The 16,399-nt window shown below is 39.2% G+C and overlaps 1 protein-coding gene across 1 annotated transcript in view; it reads right to left on the bottom strand.

Annotated features, from left to right (window-relative positions):
* Positions 1–612: 612 nt before the first annotated feature.
* ITM2B (integral membrane protein 2B) overlaps positions 613–16,399 on the bottom strand; it is a 112,941-nt gene continuing 97,154 nt past the window's right edge. Inside the window, exons 5-6 of the mRNA XM_053708019.1 lie at positions 2,371–2,521; positions 613–2,244 (exon numbers count right to left, since the gene is read on the bottom strand). Of these exons, the coding sequence (XP_053563994.1) occupies positions 2,156–2,244; positions 2,371–2,521 (240 nt within the window). The 3' untranslated portion in view covers positions 613–2,155. The remainder of the gene's footprint in view (positions 2,245–2,370; positions 2,522–16,399) is intronic.

Raw genomic sequence — 16,399 nt, 5'->3', positions numbered from 1 at the left:
AATCTTCATCTCTTTTCTGTTTCAGAGTAAATAGTACATACCAGCACTATTTTAAAATAACAAACTCTTGATTGAATAATAAAAACTACAGTTAAACACTAAAAAACTCTAAGCCATCTCCGTGGAGATGTTGCCTGTACAACGGCAAAGAGAATGACTGGGGTAGGCGGAGCCTAGGAGGGATCATGTGACCAGCTTTGCTGGGCTCTTTGCCATTTCCTGTTGGGGAAGAGAATATCCCACAAGTAAGGATGACGCCGTGGACCGGACACACCTATGTTGGAGAAATATTTCTCATTTAGGTTGAACTGCTGCTCATGTACAGTAGGCAAGCTTTGCTAATCCCTTTCTTTATCAACATTTTTTTTATTAGGATCACAATTAATTAATTAATTTGTACACCAAAAGAACTTTAATAAGCCATGCTTATTTATAGTGCATTTTCATGGACTGGAAATATAGTATCAGCTACAACAAGGCTTTTTGAAATATGGCTTAACATTCTCATTTCAATAAAAACAAAATGGTGCATTAAAACATAAGAATCACTTTCTATGTAAACAACGCCTCCTTCACCAAGCTAATGTGTATGATAAATAACAAGGCTAGTGATTAAACAGTTTGTGTAAGATTTATTCCTTTACAAGTACGATTATATACAAATTAGTAACACACGTTACTGCCTAATTTATTATTTCCACTTGCTTTAAATATTAAGAGGTGAGGACATCCCAAACCATCAAAGTGAGTCAGAATCTAAAGCCGATGTAAGAAAAGCTTAAAAAAAATTGCACTTCTTTTTAGTAGTTTTGACTTTAAAACGATTACCATTCAGCAGAGCTGGAACGCAGGTCACTAGCCAACACTAGCAGGTTCTTTCAGGAGGGAAAAAGCTAATTTATGCCTCAATTTGTTCATGTATGTAAGGGATTTAAAAAAAAACAAAACAAAAAAAAACATGGTGTTTTTAAACTACATGGCTGTAATTTAGCTGTAATCCACTGCAATGCATACAGGCAAAACAATTATTGCTGCCAATACCTGCTGCCAGATAATGTGTGGTCTTTGTGTAGTGTCTCAGACTTCGGCTTGTGAACTCTGAACACATTTACAACCCATGACAAAGCTAAAGTCATAGAGGGCTTTTAATATTAAGCATGCTAATTATTAATAGTTAGTTAAGCAACTGTAATTATTTGTAGTTAAAAACTTGAATGGGATCAAAAAGTCAAACAATACCCAATTTGTTATTATTATTCTGATCTAGCAGATTTCTTGCAGGTTTGTGCCAATGTTCTTTTTACAATTTACCACAAAATGGGTATTTTACTTTTGTGGCTTCTGACCTGCAGAAATGTGATAATTGTGATCCCGCCCAAATCAAAATGATAGGATTATAGCTATTGCTCTTTTGTGCGAGTCTCCTCTACAGTTTATAAAATGACAAAGTAAACAATGCCTTTTATAAAGCACTTGCATCCTCATACAAAAAAAAAAAAAAATCTCAATTCTACAACAAAGTTTTTAATAGTTTATCTATGTTTCATAGTAGATCTATTTAACTTTATTTCTACTTATGTGTTCAATACCATTCTAGTTGTCTTGCCTTTTATTTTAGCCCTGAGCTCTACGGAAACATGTTTTTATATGTTTCTAGTTTAAAAAAAAAAAAAAACATTAAATGTAGGTCTTTAAGGTGACTGAACATGCAAATATTAAACAGGCTTTCAGACAAAGGAATGCATATAGTTTGCTATAGCTGGTGTAAGCAGTGTTATGGAATAACTAGATTTTATAAAACAAAATGCAGTGAGTTCAATGTGACCTTAAACATTAGCATCCCTCATAGGGATTACACTAGTTAGAAAGCTTAGAAGCCCATCTCACTGGAAAATCTCATCCATCCATTATTTACTCACTTATATATTAAAAAATAAAATACCACACTTAACAACTGAAACAATGGAGAGGAGAAGAAATGCTTAAGAAACTATTGTTGGTATTGTATAAGATAAAAGTTTCAAAATGGATGCTAAGGCCTGGCTACTAATAACAAAACCCTTCCTTAAAAAAAATTACTGCACACAACAAAAGGGTAGGGGCTATACTGTTAAAATGGTAGAAGACATGTTCACGTTTTTGATTGTTTATCCTTTTATTGCTCGCAAATAGTAGTCTTCATAGCAAACTTATTCTCGAAGTGAAGAATCGTGCGGCAGTTTTCAGCTTCACGTTTCTGAATTCCTGTGAGAGAAAAAGAAGTTTCATGTATTTAAATGGTTTATTCAAATTACTTCACATTTTTTATTGCTGAATTATAAGCAAACAGGAAATACATATATAAATAAAGCAGAAAAAAAAAAGGAATACCTCTAGTGGTTGGTTTATGCTGGAGTTTGTAGGTCTCCTTGTCATGACACAGGCGATAGATAAAGAATCCCAACTGATCAACATTCTCAATGCGATCAGTAACTACCATTTGTTCATGAATCAAGTAAGACTGAGGAAGGTATGTTCCAGCCTGAAATAAAAACAAAAGAAGGTTTTATAACTGATCAGTATAATACTAAAACAAAACCAGCAGAATATTACTGTTATTTTTCTCTATAAAGTTCAGTTAAAAGCTCTCTTTTAAAAATGACATTACATGAACTATAATTTTATACAATTAAATTCAAATATTGGGTGCAAACCACATGATATACATTAGTGAGAACAAGGAGATGGAATTCTGACAGCAGTCCATTGTTTTTTTTTTTTTTTTTTTAAATCTCAGAATGTTAAAAACCATATTTGAATGGTGTTTAAATAAAAATTGAGGTAAACTTAATATTTACACTGATTTAGCAATTTTTTTCAGATGTTCTGAACTGAAGTACTATGCTCAGTCTGTAAGTCTACATGGCACACTTGCCTAACATTTTTTCATACTGTGCATAAGTTCATTAAGATATATGTACTGTTTTTGTGCACTCTGATATTCTCACCCATCTAGAACAGCTGTTTTCAAACATGCCAATACAGGCATTGTATTGAAGAAATTCTTTCTGGAGTACAGCTGTATTAATAAAAAATGCATATCTAATTTTAAATATTGGAAATTCAAAATGTACAATACAGAAATTAAACAAAAACAAACAAAAAGAAATTAACCCCCAAATATAAGAAGTTATATATCTTGGCTCATATCCTTGGGCAATACTTACCAGGTGAGAGACTGCCTCTCTGAGGGCAGAGACAGAACTGACACTCCCTCCATTTCCTGTTTATATGTAACCTCTCTTTCACTTATCTCTCCAACTCCTTGAGCTTTCCATAAAGGGAGGGAACCTGGTAAGTATTACCGAAGGATATGAGCCAAGATATAGAAAGTTCTTATATTTGAGTGTTTATTTCTAATTATCTTGGTTCTCCTTGGGCAATACTTCCTAGGTGAGAATTGTGCAGTAAATTTTAACTGAAGAAGGAATTTTACAACCAAATCTAGCAAAACCGTATTACTTAAAGGGCCATTCCAGGCAAAATTTTAATGCACATGGATGCATTTTAGTTTTGAATATAAGCATTGTTATAATATACATGTATTAAGAAAAATGCTTCTTACAAAAGCTATAGCTGTTTAATGCTGGTGCACACTTAATTACGCTTTTAAAACACAGCACTTGCTCAGACAGCCTAAGGTGCCTGCAACATCTGGTAATGACTAAATGTGTTAATTGCTGACATGATACAAGTCCCACTGATGCTCTGCGCAGCTGCAGTACTGAGGATATCTATCTACAATATCTCACAAAAGTGAGTACACCCCTCACATTTTTGTAAATACTGTATTATATCTTTTCATGCGACAACACTGAAGAAATGACACTTTGCTACAATGTAAAGTAGTGAGTGTACAGCCTGTATAACAGTGTAAATTTGCTGTCCCCTCAAAATAACTCAACACACAGCCATTAATGTCTAAACCGTTGGCAACAAAAGTGAGTACACCTCAGGGATGCGCAATGCCTATCGCCCAATGCCCAGGACATGCAGTTCCATGGGCCGGGCATGTGAGGTGGCACCTAATTAGCACTCCATATGTACAGCAGGGGGCGTGGTGGTACATATGGAGTGCTAATTAGGTGCCACCTCACATAGGCTATACAGAGCGCAGCGCGGGGGTTATGTATGTTACAGCTTGTAGGAGTAGCAGCGTAGCATAGGTGGAACGCTTCAGTGTCGCTTCGAGTCACTGAGAAGCGCTGGCAAGATGTAGGCAAGTAATTTTTGCTTTCAAACAGGCACCTTCAACGTTATCATAAATCACAAACCACCTGCACATGTTTATTATAGCAGCACTCTCCCGCGCCGTTAATCTCTCAGCAATATCAGATGTGCAGGTGTTTATGATCCCTTTAACTTTATTAAGTGCTCTCCCTATACCTTTCCACTGCTGGGGTTGTTGCACAACAGCCAGTACACGGCGCTGTCAGTACTTGCTTCAAAAGCATGTAGCCAATGAAATAATCTGGGAGCAGGCACCAAAACAAATAATTTGTTTATTTAAATAAATGTTAGAAGAGTTTTAATATTCTATTTAAAGGGACACAATCAAAATTAAACTTTCATTATTCAGATAGAGAATGCCATTTTGAACAACTTTCCAATTTACTTCCATTAACAAAATGTGCACAGTCTTTTTATATTTAAACGTTTTGAGTCACCAGCTCCTGAGCATGTGCAAGAATAAGTGTGTATGAGTTTGTGAATGGCTGATGGCTGTCACATGGTACATGTATGCATTTGTGATTGGCTGTCACATGGTACAGTGGGAGTGGAAAAAGACAACTTTTAAAATTGTCAGAAAAAAATTCTACTACTCATTTGAAGTTTAGACTAAGTGTTATTGCATTGTCTGGTTATCTTACATTTGTTGATTATGCAAATCTACTGTGTTGACTGGTCCTTTAACTTATGGTTTTAAATTACCTTTAACTATATATATTAGTTTAAATATGTGCATTTGTGCCCCACTGCTTTGTAAAGCAAGAATTTACAAACCTTTATATAACAAAATTAAAAACACCATGGAACATTTCATTGCGTTCCTAATACATAAGTAACTAGCAAAAAACCTCTCTTCAATATGGGCAACAAATCATATGCTCCATTAATCTTCACTTACATTTGCAGTAGGCGTTATTCACTTTATAAAGGTGATTGGCTGATTTTAAATGCTACAAAAGTTTAAAACAAGACCTAATTATAGCAAAAAGTATGTCATCCTTTCAAAAGTGGTGATGTCATCCAACCACACTGTTGCAACAGCAAACCCAATAATACACTAAGTTGGGGGCTTGCCAGTGACAATGTAGGAGATATTATGGTACTATTTAACAGCATAAAAGGACTACAAACTTCTATTCGTTACAGCACAATTTACAGAGCAGCAAAAAAATAAAAAATATTTTTTTTCTATTTGCTACACACAAATTAAAGTGGCAATATAAGCATGTTTCCACTTTGGTCCATTTAAAGAGGTTTTTTTTATCTAAATACAGTTTTTAGTTGCGTGTTCATATCCAATAAGTCATTTTTGGGAGTTTCTATAAGCCATTGAGAAATTGCAAGTGCATTTTCTGGAAAGTTAGTATGTTTAAATGTCACTTTTCTAACATAAAATAGATTTATGCAACATGAACCTTTTATCAAAAATTACTGCAGCAAAATGGATGCAAATATACTCACAGTAATTTATCTTGCTAAGTCTAGAACAAAAACTGGCACATGGGTCTGTAAGCTTTGGTTTGCTATTCTAAAACTCTCAAAAAGTGAAAGCTAACTCTTTAGATTCCTTATTCCTGTAAATGACTGATCACATTGGTGTAGTTATGTGGAAGTAGCTGAATTACAAAATAAAACCCAGTCACCACAAACCATTATAACACCCCGTGCCACTTCCACCTATCCAGAGGACAGGTTAAAAAGCGCCTGTTAACCTGCATATTGAGACTGGCTTAGATGGGCCTGGATGTACCAAAGTAGACTAAAGAAATTTATATTTGCTGTGCCTGCTACACATTTTCTCTATAGATATCCAATATTCTATTACTGTAAATAGCTCTTATCTCATGTGAGGAAATATATGATACTAGTAAACCTGTACCAAAGATAAGGTAATGCAAAGTGCATAATTTCTCTTACCAGCTTTAAAGTAGTTAATGCCAAAACTTGTTCCGTTACATCACAGCCATGTAGTTGCTTCACACTGGCCATTTATTTTTACGGTATAGCACACAGCAATGGGCACACTTGTAGTGTGAGTTATAAATTCCAGACCCCGCTGCTGGACTCACTTAACAATAAGTATATAGCCAGCAATATTAAATATGCTCTGAACTCTCCCGAAAATACTATAATTATCTATAAACACATTTTTAGGTGCTGGAAAAACAAGGTAATTAGTGAGCCCAAATATGCCTAAGTAAGGGTAAGCAGCAAGGTATAACCTGGAAAATGCTAACAACTTAAACTCGGGGGGGGGGGGGGGGGGGTTGATGTTTATGGATTGGTAAAATAGTATGTCAATTTTTCAATGTAGTAGGCGCACAGTATATTCCAGAGATAATTATCAGGTTTCTCTAGGGCCAATATCTTCAATCTAAAAGGAAAACTGCACCAGCATAAAATACTGTAACAAGCACTATCCAACTACCTCCTAGGGTGGGTCAAGTGACCTGGAGTTGGTATTAAATAGGGCTTGAAGGAACAGTCAACACAGTAGATTTGCATAATTAACAAATGCAAGATAACAAGACAATGCAATAGCACTTAGTCTGAACTTCAAATGAGTAGATTTTTTTTTCTGACAATTTTAAAAGTTGTCTTTTTCCACTCCCCCTGTACCATGTGACAGCCATCAGCCAATCACAAATGCATACACGTACCATGTGACAGCCAACAGCCATTCATAAATGCATGCACACTTATTCTTGCACATACTCAGTAGGAGCTGGTGACTCAAAACGTTTAAATATAAAAAGAAATCTACAGAAAACTGATGGTTCTTGCACCTCAAATCCCCAGGAGATAGCTGACAGTTTTGCCCAATACTACGCTCCTCTTTACGATGGGAAAAAAGTAATGCACAAAGATCGGACAAAACAACTCATTACTAAATTTTTAGACGCTAAACTTACACCCTTAGATAAAGAGGCCAGGGAGGAATTAAACGCAGGGATTACGACCAGAGAGGTCCTTAATGCCATAAAAGAGCTTAAACCAGGAAAAGCAGCAGACCCAGATGGGTTTCCAGGTGAATATTACCAACTCTATAAATCGGTTTTGGTCCCACATGTAGTTTCACTGTGCAATGATATTTTACAAGGTAATGAAATTATACAAGCCAAAATAGTAGTTATACCCAAACCAGGTAGAAATCCAAAGCTATGCCAAAGTTACCGACTCATTTCCCTAATTAATCAGGACATTAAGATTTTTACCAAAATCCTAGCTAATAGACTTAAAGTACATTTGCCATCACTGATCCATCCTGATCAAGTGGGCTTTATCCTAGATAGAGAAGCCCCAGATAATGAGGCGTACGATCTCCTTGATTGAATACCTCAGTAAAACGAGAACGCCTTCTCTTGTCCTTTCGTTGGATGCAGAGAAGGCGTTCGATAGAATAGATTGGGACTTCATGCTAGAGGTTCTGAATAGATTAGGCTTCCATGGTTCGTTTGTTCAAGCTATTAAAAGCATTTACTCTCACCCCACAGCTAATGTTAGAGCGGCGGGATATCAGTCAAAAACATAATTTATGCTTACCTGATAAATTTATTTCTCTTGTAGTGTAGTCAGTCCACGGGTCATCCATTACTTATGGGATTATATCTCTTCCCCAACAGGAAGTTGCAAGAGGATCACCCAAGCAGAGCTGCTATATAGCTCCTCCCCTCACATGTCATATCCAGTCATTCGACCGAAACAAGACGAGAAAGGAGAAACCATAGGGTGCAGTGGTGACTGGAGTTTAATTAAAATTTAGATCTGCCTTAAAAGACAGGGCGGGCCGTGGACTGACTACACTACAAGAGAAATACATTTATCAAGTAAGCATAAATTATGTTTTCTCTTGTTAAGTGTAGTCAGTCCACGGGTCATCCATTACTTATGGGATACCAATACCAAAGCTAAAGTACACGGATGAAGGGAGGGACAAGGCAGGAACTTTAAACGGAGGGAACCACTGCCTGAAGTACCTTTCTCCCAAAAATAGCCTCCGAAGAAGCAAAAGTGTCAAATTTGTAAAATTTTGAAAAAGTGTGAAGTGAAGACCAAGTCGCAGCCTTGCAAATCTGTTCAACAGAAGCCTCATTTTTAAAGGCCCAGGTGGAAGCCACAGCTCTAGTAGAATGAGCTGTAATTCTTTCAGGAGGCTGCTGTCCAGCAGTCTCATAGGCTAAACGTATTATGCTACGAAGCCAAAAGGAGAGAGAGGTAGCCGAAGCCTTTTGACCTCTCCTCTGTCCAGAGTAAACGACAAACAGGGAAGAAGTTTGACGAAAATCTTTAGTTGCCTGCAAATAGAACTTCAGGGCACGGACTACGTCCAGATTATGCAAAAGTCGTTCCTTCTTTGAAGAAGGGTTAGGACACAATGATGGAACAACAATCTCTTGATTGATATTCCTGTTAGAAACTACCTTAGGTAAGAACCCAGGTTTAGTACGCAGAACTACCTTGTCTGAATGAAAAATCAGATAAGGAGAATCACAATGTAAGGCAGATAACTCAGAGACTCTTCGAGCCGAGGAAATAGCCATCAAAAACAGAACTTTCCAAGATAACAGCTTGATATCAATGGAATGAAGGGGTTCAAATGGAACGCCTTGCAGAACGTTAAGAACTAAGTTTAAGCTCCACGGCGGAGCAACAGTCTTAAACACAGGCTTAATCCTAGCCAAAGCCTGACAAAAAGCCTGAACGTCTGGAATTTCTGCCAGACGCTTGTGTAGAAGAATAGACAGAGCAGAAATCTGTCCCTTTAACGAACTAGCGGATAAGCCCTTTTCTAAACCCTCTTGTAGAAGACACAATATCCTAGGAATCCTAACCTTACTCCATGAGTAACTCTTGGATTCGCACCAATATAAATATTTACGCCATATCTTATGGTAAATTCTTCTGGTAACAGGTTTCCTAGCCTGTATTAAGGTATCAATAACCGACTCAGAGAAGCCACGCTTTGATAGAATCAAGCGTTCAATCTCCATGCAGTCAGCCTCAGAGAAATTAGATTTGGATGGTTGAAAGGACCCTGAATTAGAAGGTCCTGCCTCAGAGGCAGAGACCATGGTGGACAGGACGAAATGTCCACTAGGTCTGCATACCAGGTCCTGCGTGGCCACGCAGGCGCTATCAGAATCACCGATGCTCTCTCCTGTTTGATCTTGGCAATCAGTCGAGGAAGCATCGGAAATGGTGGAAACACATAAGCCATGTTGAAGACCCAAGGGGCTGTCAGAGCATCTATCAGCACCACTCCCGGGTCCCTGGACCTGGATCCATAACAAGGAAGCTTGGCGTTCTGGCGAGACGCCATGAGATCCAGATCTGGTTTGCCCCAACGATGAATCAGTTGAGCGAAGACCTCCGGATGAAGTTCCCACTCCCCCGGATGAAAAGTCTGGCGAAAAAATCCGCCTCCCAGTTCTCCACGCCTGGGATGTAGATCGCTGACAGGTGGCAAGAGTGCGACTCTGCCCAGCGAATTATCTTTGAGACTTCCAACATCGCTAGGGAACTCCTGGTTCCCCCTTGATGATTGATGTAAGCCACAGTCGTGATGTTGTCCGACTGAAATCTGATAAACCTCAGAGTTGCTAACTGAGGCCAAGCTAGAAGAGCATTGAATATTGCTCTTAACTCCAGAATATTTATTGGGAGGAGTTTCTCCTCCTGAGTCCATGATCCCTGAGCCTTCAGGGAATTCCAGACTGTGCCCCAACCTAGAAGGCTGGCGTCTGTTACAATCGTCCAATCTGGCCTGCGAAAGGTCATCCCCTTGGACAGGTGGGGCCGAGAAAAGCCACCATAGAAGAGAATCTCTGGTCTCTTGATCCAGATTTAGTAGAGGGGACAAATCTGAGTAATCCCCATTCCACTGATTTAGCATGCACAATTGCAGCGGTCTGAGATGCAGGCGCGCAAATGGTACTATGTCCATTGCCGCTACCATTAAGCCGATTACTTCCATGCACTGAGCTACTGACGGGTGTGGAATGGAATGAAGGGCACGGCAAGCATTTAGAAGTTTTGATAACCTGGCCTCCGTCAGGTAAATTTTCATCTCTACAGAATCTATAAGAGTCCCTAGGAAGGGAACCCTTGTGAGTGGTAATAGAGAACTCTTTTCCACGTTCACCTTCCACCCATGCGACCTCAGAAATGCCAGAACTATCTCTGTATGAGACTTGGCAGTTTGAAAACTTGACGCTTGTATCAGAATGTCGTCTAGGTACGGAGCCACCGCTATGCCTCGCGGTCTTAGTACCGCCAGAAGTGAGCCCAGAACCTTTGTAAAGATTCTTGGAGCCGTAGCTAACCCGAAGGGAAGAGCTACAAACTGGTAATGCCTGTCTAGGAAGGCAAATCTTAGGTACCGATAATGATCCTTGTGAATCGGTATGTGAAGGTAGGCATCCTTTAAGTCCACTGTGGTCATGTACTGACCCTCTTGGATCATGGGTAGGATGGTTCGAATAGTTTCCATTTTGAATGATGGAACTCTTAGGAATATGTTTAGGATTTTTAAGTCCAAGATTGGTCTGAAGGTTCCCTCTTTCTTGGGAACCAAAAACAGATTTGAATAGAATCCTTGCCCGTGTTCCGTCCGCGGAACTGGGTGGATCACCCCCATTAATAAGAGGTCTTGTACACAGCGTAGAAACGCCTCTTTCTTTATTTGGTTTGCTGATAACCTTGAAAGATTAAATCTCCCTTGTGGAGGAGAAGCTTTGAAGTCCAGAAGATATCCCTGAGATATGATCTCCAACGCCCAGGGATCCTGGACATCTCTTGCCCAAGCCTGGGCGAAGAGAGAAAGTCTGCCCCCGGATAGGGGGCCCTCTCTTCATGCTGTCTTAGGGGCAGCAGCAGGTTTTCTGGCCTGCTTGCCCTTGTTCCAGGACTGGTTAGTTTTCCAGCCCTGTCTGTAACGAGCAACAGCTCCTTCCTGTTTTGGAGCGGAGGAAGTGGATGCTGCTCCTGCCCCTTGAGGTTACGAAAGGCACGAAAATTAGACTGTTTGGCCTTTGATTTGGCCCTGTCCTGAGGCAGAGCATGGCCCTTACCTCCCATAATGTCAGCGATAATTTCTTTCAAGCCGGGCCCGAATAAGGTCTGCCCTTTGAAAGGAATATTAAGCAATTTAGATTTAGAAGTCACGTCAGCTGACCAGGATTTAAGCCATAGCGCTCTGTGCGCTTGGATGGCGAATCCGGAGTTCTTAGCCGTAAGTTTGGTTAAATGCACAACGGCATCAGAAACAAATGCGTTAGCTAGCTTAAGTGCTTTAAGCTTGTTCATAATTTCATCCAATGGAGCTGTGCGAATGGCCTCTTCCAGAGACTCAAACCAGAATGCCGCCGCAGCAGTGACAGGCGCAATGCATGCAAGGGGCTGTAAGATAAAACCTTGTTGAACAAACATTTTCTTAAGGTAACCTTCTAATTTTTTTATCCATTGGATCTGAAAAGGCACAACTATCCTCCACCGGGATAGTGGTACGCTTAGCTAAAGTAGAAACTGCTCCCTCCACCTTAGGGACCGTCTGCCATAAGTCTCGTGTGGTGGCGTCTATAGGAAACATTTTTCTAAATATAGGAGGTGGGGAAAAAGGCACACCGGGTCTACCCCACTCCTTGCTAATAATCTCTGTAAGCCTTTTAGGTATAGGAAACACGTCAGTACACACCGGTACCGCATAGTATCTATCAAACCTACATAATTTTTCTGGAATTGCAACCGTGTTACAATCATTCAGAGCCGCTAATACCTCCCCTAGCAATATGCGGAGGTTCTCAAGCTTAAATTTAAAATTAGAAATCTCTGAATCCAGCCTCCCTGGATCAGATCCGTCACCCACAGAATGAAGCTCTCCGTCTTCATGTTCTGCAAATTGTGACGCAGTATCGGACATGGCTCTCACATCATCAGCACGCTCTGTCCTTAACCCAGAGCTATCACGCTTGCCTCTTAATTCTGGCAATTTAGATAATACTTCTGTCATAACAGTAGCCATGTCTTGCAAAGTGATTTGTAAGGGCCTCCCTGATGTACTTGGCGCCACAAAATCACGCACATCCTGAAAGGGAGGCAAAGGTACTGACACGTGAGGAGAGTTAGTCGGCATAACTTCCCCCTCGTTGTCTGGTGATAATTTCTTTACATGTAAAGACTGACTTTTATTTAAAGTTACATCAATGCATTTAGTACATAACCTTCTATGGGGCTCCACATTGGCCTTTATACATAGTGAACAAACAGATTCATCTGTGTCAGACATGTTTAAACAGACTAGCAATGAGACTAGCAAGCTTGGAAAATACTTTTCAAATAAATTTACAAGCAATATAAAAAACGCTACTGTGCCTTTAAGAGGCACAAAAAGCTGTCACAGTTGAAATAACAATGAACCAAATTAGTTATAGCAACCAAATTTTCACAGTAAATGTATTAAGTTAGCAAAGGATTGCACCCACCAGCAAATGGATGATTAACCCCTTAATACCCAAAAACGGATAACAATTTAATAATTAACGTTTTTATCACAGTCAAAAACACTGTCACAGGTCTGCTGTGACTGATTACCTCCCTCAAAATGAATTTTGAAGACCCCTGAGCTCTCTAGAGACGTCCTGGATCATGGAGGATGAAGTAGAAAGATTGTGACTGAATTTTTACTGCGCAAAAAAGCGCTAAAATAGGCCCCTCCCACTCATATTACAACAGTGGGGAAGCTCAGTTAACTGTTTCTATGCAGAAACAAAAGTTAGCCATGTGGTAAAAATCATGCCCCAATAAGTTTTATCACCAAGTACCTCACAAAAAACGATTAACATGCCAGTAAACGTTTTGAACATACATTTTAAAAGTTATGAAGTGTTATTAATAAGCCTGCTACCAGTCGCTTCTACTGCAGTTAAGGCTCATACATTACTTCAGTATTAACAGTCAAATTCCATTCCCTAGAAAAATACTTCAGTGTACACACACTCATCAGCCTAATACCGCATTTAAGGCTGAACTTACATTACATTGGTATCAGCAGTAATTTCTCAGTCAAATCCATTGCTTAGAAAAATAATTTACTGCAAATACCTCGTTTTCAGGGGGGCCCTGCATGCTATTCCCCTTTTCTGAAGTTACCTCACTCCTCAGAATGTGCGAGAACAGCCAGTGGATCTTAGTTACGTCTGCTAAGATCATAGAAAACGCAGGCAGATTCTTCTTCTAATGCTGCCTGAGAAACAAACAGCACACTCCGGTGCCATTTAAAATAACCAACTTTTGATTGAAGAAATAAACTAAGTTTAAAAACACCACAGACCTCTCACAACGACCTATCTTTAGTTAGGTTGCAAGAGAATGACTGGATATGACATGTGAGGGGAGGAGCTATATAGCAGCTCTGCTTGGGTGATCCTCTTGCAACTTCCTGTTGGGGAAGAGATATAATCCCATAAGTAATGGATGACCCGTGGACTGAATACACTTAACAAGAGAAACTTATAGATATCTTGAATGGCACTCGTCAGGGCTGCCCACTCTCGCCACTTATTTGCGATCTGCATAGAGCCACTGGCAGCGATGCTTCGTCTGACCCCAGATATACATGGAGTTTTACTTAAAGGGCAGGAATTTAAGGTGTCCCTGTTCACAGATGACGTCCTTCTTACAATGACTAAGCCACTTACATCCCTCCCAAATCTATATTGGGTATTACAAGATTACTCCGATGTATCGGGATACAGGGTTAACTTAGAAAATGTGAAGCTATCCCTATCGCCCTTCCTGACCATACTAAAAAACTAATTGAAACTAATTTTGAATTTTCATGGACTACAGAGTCAATCAAATATTTAGGGATTAAAATCTCGAATAATATAGCGGATCTGTACAGATTGAACTTTGTCCCTCTATACAAAATGATCAGAAAAGATATAAATATATGGAAAAAGGGTGGCTTCTCATGGTACGGACGATTATCGGCTATTAAAATGAATATCCTTCCGAGGCTTTTATACCTCTTTCGGGCCCTTCCAATTAAAATACCCTTGATTGACCTTAGCAAACTACAAACTGACTTGGTGGGTTTTCTGAGAGGTAACAAAAAAGCTAGAATTCCATCTCATATCCTACAGCAACATAGACAACTGGGGGGGTGGGAACACCAAATTTAATACACTATTACCAAGCGGCAAGGTTGGCACAAACTACCCTGTTGAGCAAGAAATCAGAGGACCTGGTGTGGGTGCGGGTGGAGACGCTAATGACAGACTATAAAAGCCCAGATGATATACTCTGGGATCGCTCAAGACAACCCTTTAACGGAATGTCGGCTTCGAGACTTACGACTGAGATGATGCAAACTTGGACTTCGTTGTCCAGATCTTTAAACCTAATTCCAGTGGACTCGGTAGTGCGACCAATAAAGACCCTCCTAAACCCAGACTTTCACACGCATATGGGGAAGTGGGAAAATAAAGGGCTATATAGAGTAGCAGACTTTCTATATAAAAACAAAATAGCTACATATCAACAAATACAGGAGAAAATTAACCCTGAGAAACTGCAATGGTTTTTATACTTACAAGTGGCTTCAGCTATCACCAAATTTAGGACACATAGCTCCGTGAAACATTTAACAACACTCTAGCATTTCTGCAACACAACTAAACGTCATAAAAAACTAATTTCAGCCATATATTTAGCAATACAGAAAGCTAAAATCACCTCTAAAACTTCACTGATGGAGAAGTGGGAAGGGAAATTAAACAAAGTATACTCTACGGAAGAATGGGAAACAATATTATACATATCTAGTAAAGGACTAATTAGTGCGGATTTCAGAGAAAACTGTATTAAAACATCTTTTAGATGATATCTGACCCCCATAATCCCCTCCCATTACACCCAAAGGGGCAACAAACTCTGCTATAGAGGATGTGCTGAAATGGGGACATATATCCACATGTGGTGGGACTGCCCACAGGTCAAGCAGATATGGTCTAAACTCTCTGAATTACTTAGTGAAGTACTATCTGAAACTATTTCTCTAACAGCATCACAAGCATTGTTAAATGAACATATAAAGCCTTTTAACGCTCCTATTAACACGTTTATACGCACTCTATGTACAGCCACTAGAATATGTGTAGCAAGATATTGGAAATCAGGAGTACCCTCATGGGGGAAGTGATGGATAAGATTCAAGTTACATATAGAATGTCAGAAACAGCAGCCCATATAAAAAATAATTATGATCAATTCTTAAAAACATGGAACTTTTGGATCCTGACGGGACACTAGTAGGACTGGAGGTGAGGGGAGATCATCCTAGCATTAGGAGAGGAGGACTGCTGACAGGGCCTATAGGGTGACTCACAGCGACCTTAATTAAACTAAAAAATTAGTGGGGGCCCCTTTCCCGGATCTGCTGCAAGAAGAGAGAGGCGACAGACAAGTTGAATGTAGTTTAATCTTATGTTGGTTTATTTTTGTTAAGTTGTTTGGGGGGAGGGGAAATATACACAAAGTAAACATGATGAGTAGGGAGAAGGGAGAAGAGAAAAACTGTCTGATATGTTCATTTTTGCTGTTCCCTTTACCATGCTTTCGTAATTTTTGATGTATAGTTAGTCATGTGACAAAGCAGGACTGATGATTTGTACTACAGAAGTTATGTTTGTTCATTCTTGTATGCCAACGGACTTTTAGATATCATCGCCACAGCGGAGTAATGAATACTGGACTTGGGTTCTCGTTAAGAAGTTAGAGGAGGTGATACGATTTGCACTAAATGAACAATGTGATCTGTATTTGTTGTATATAATGCAATAAAAATTATTTCAACTAAATATAAAAAGAACATGCACATTTTGTTAATGAAAGTAAATTGGAAAGTTGTTTAAAATGCCATGCTCTATCTGAATAATGAAAGTTTAAATTTTGATTGAGTGTCCCTTTAACATGGTACAATCAGTCTTCCACTTCTACAGCAAGAATACCAACGTCATCTGAAAGGATTTTTGGGAGTTTCCACATATACATTCTAAATTGTAAGTTTAGTGACAATTATTTAATGCTTTTTATATACATATACCATCTCATTTCATGTATTTTTTTTCTT

Source organism: Bombina bombina, chromosome 3 (genome assembly GCF_027579735.1).
Source record: "Bombina bombina isolate aBomBom1 chromosome 3, aBomBom1.pri, whole genome shotgun sequence".
NCBI lineage: Eukaryota > Metazoa > Chordata > Amphibia > Anura > Bombinatoridae > Bombina > Bombina bombina.
The sequence above is the reverse complement of the archived record's forward strand: the minus strand, read 5'-3'. Positions and strand labels throughout refer to the sequence as shown.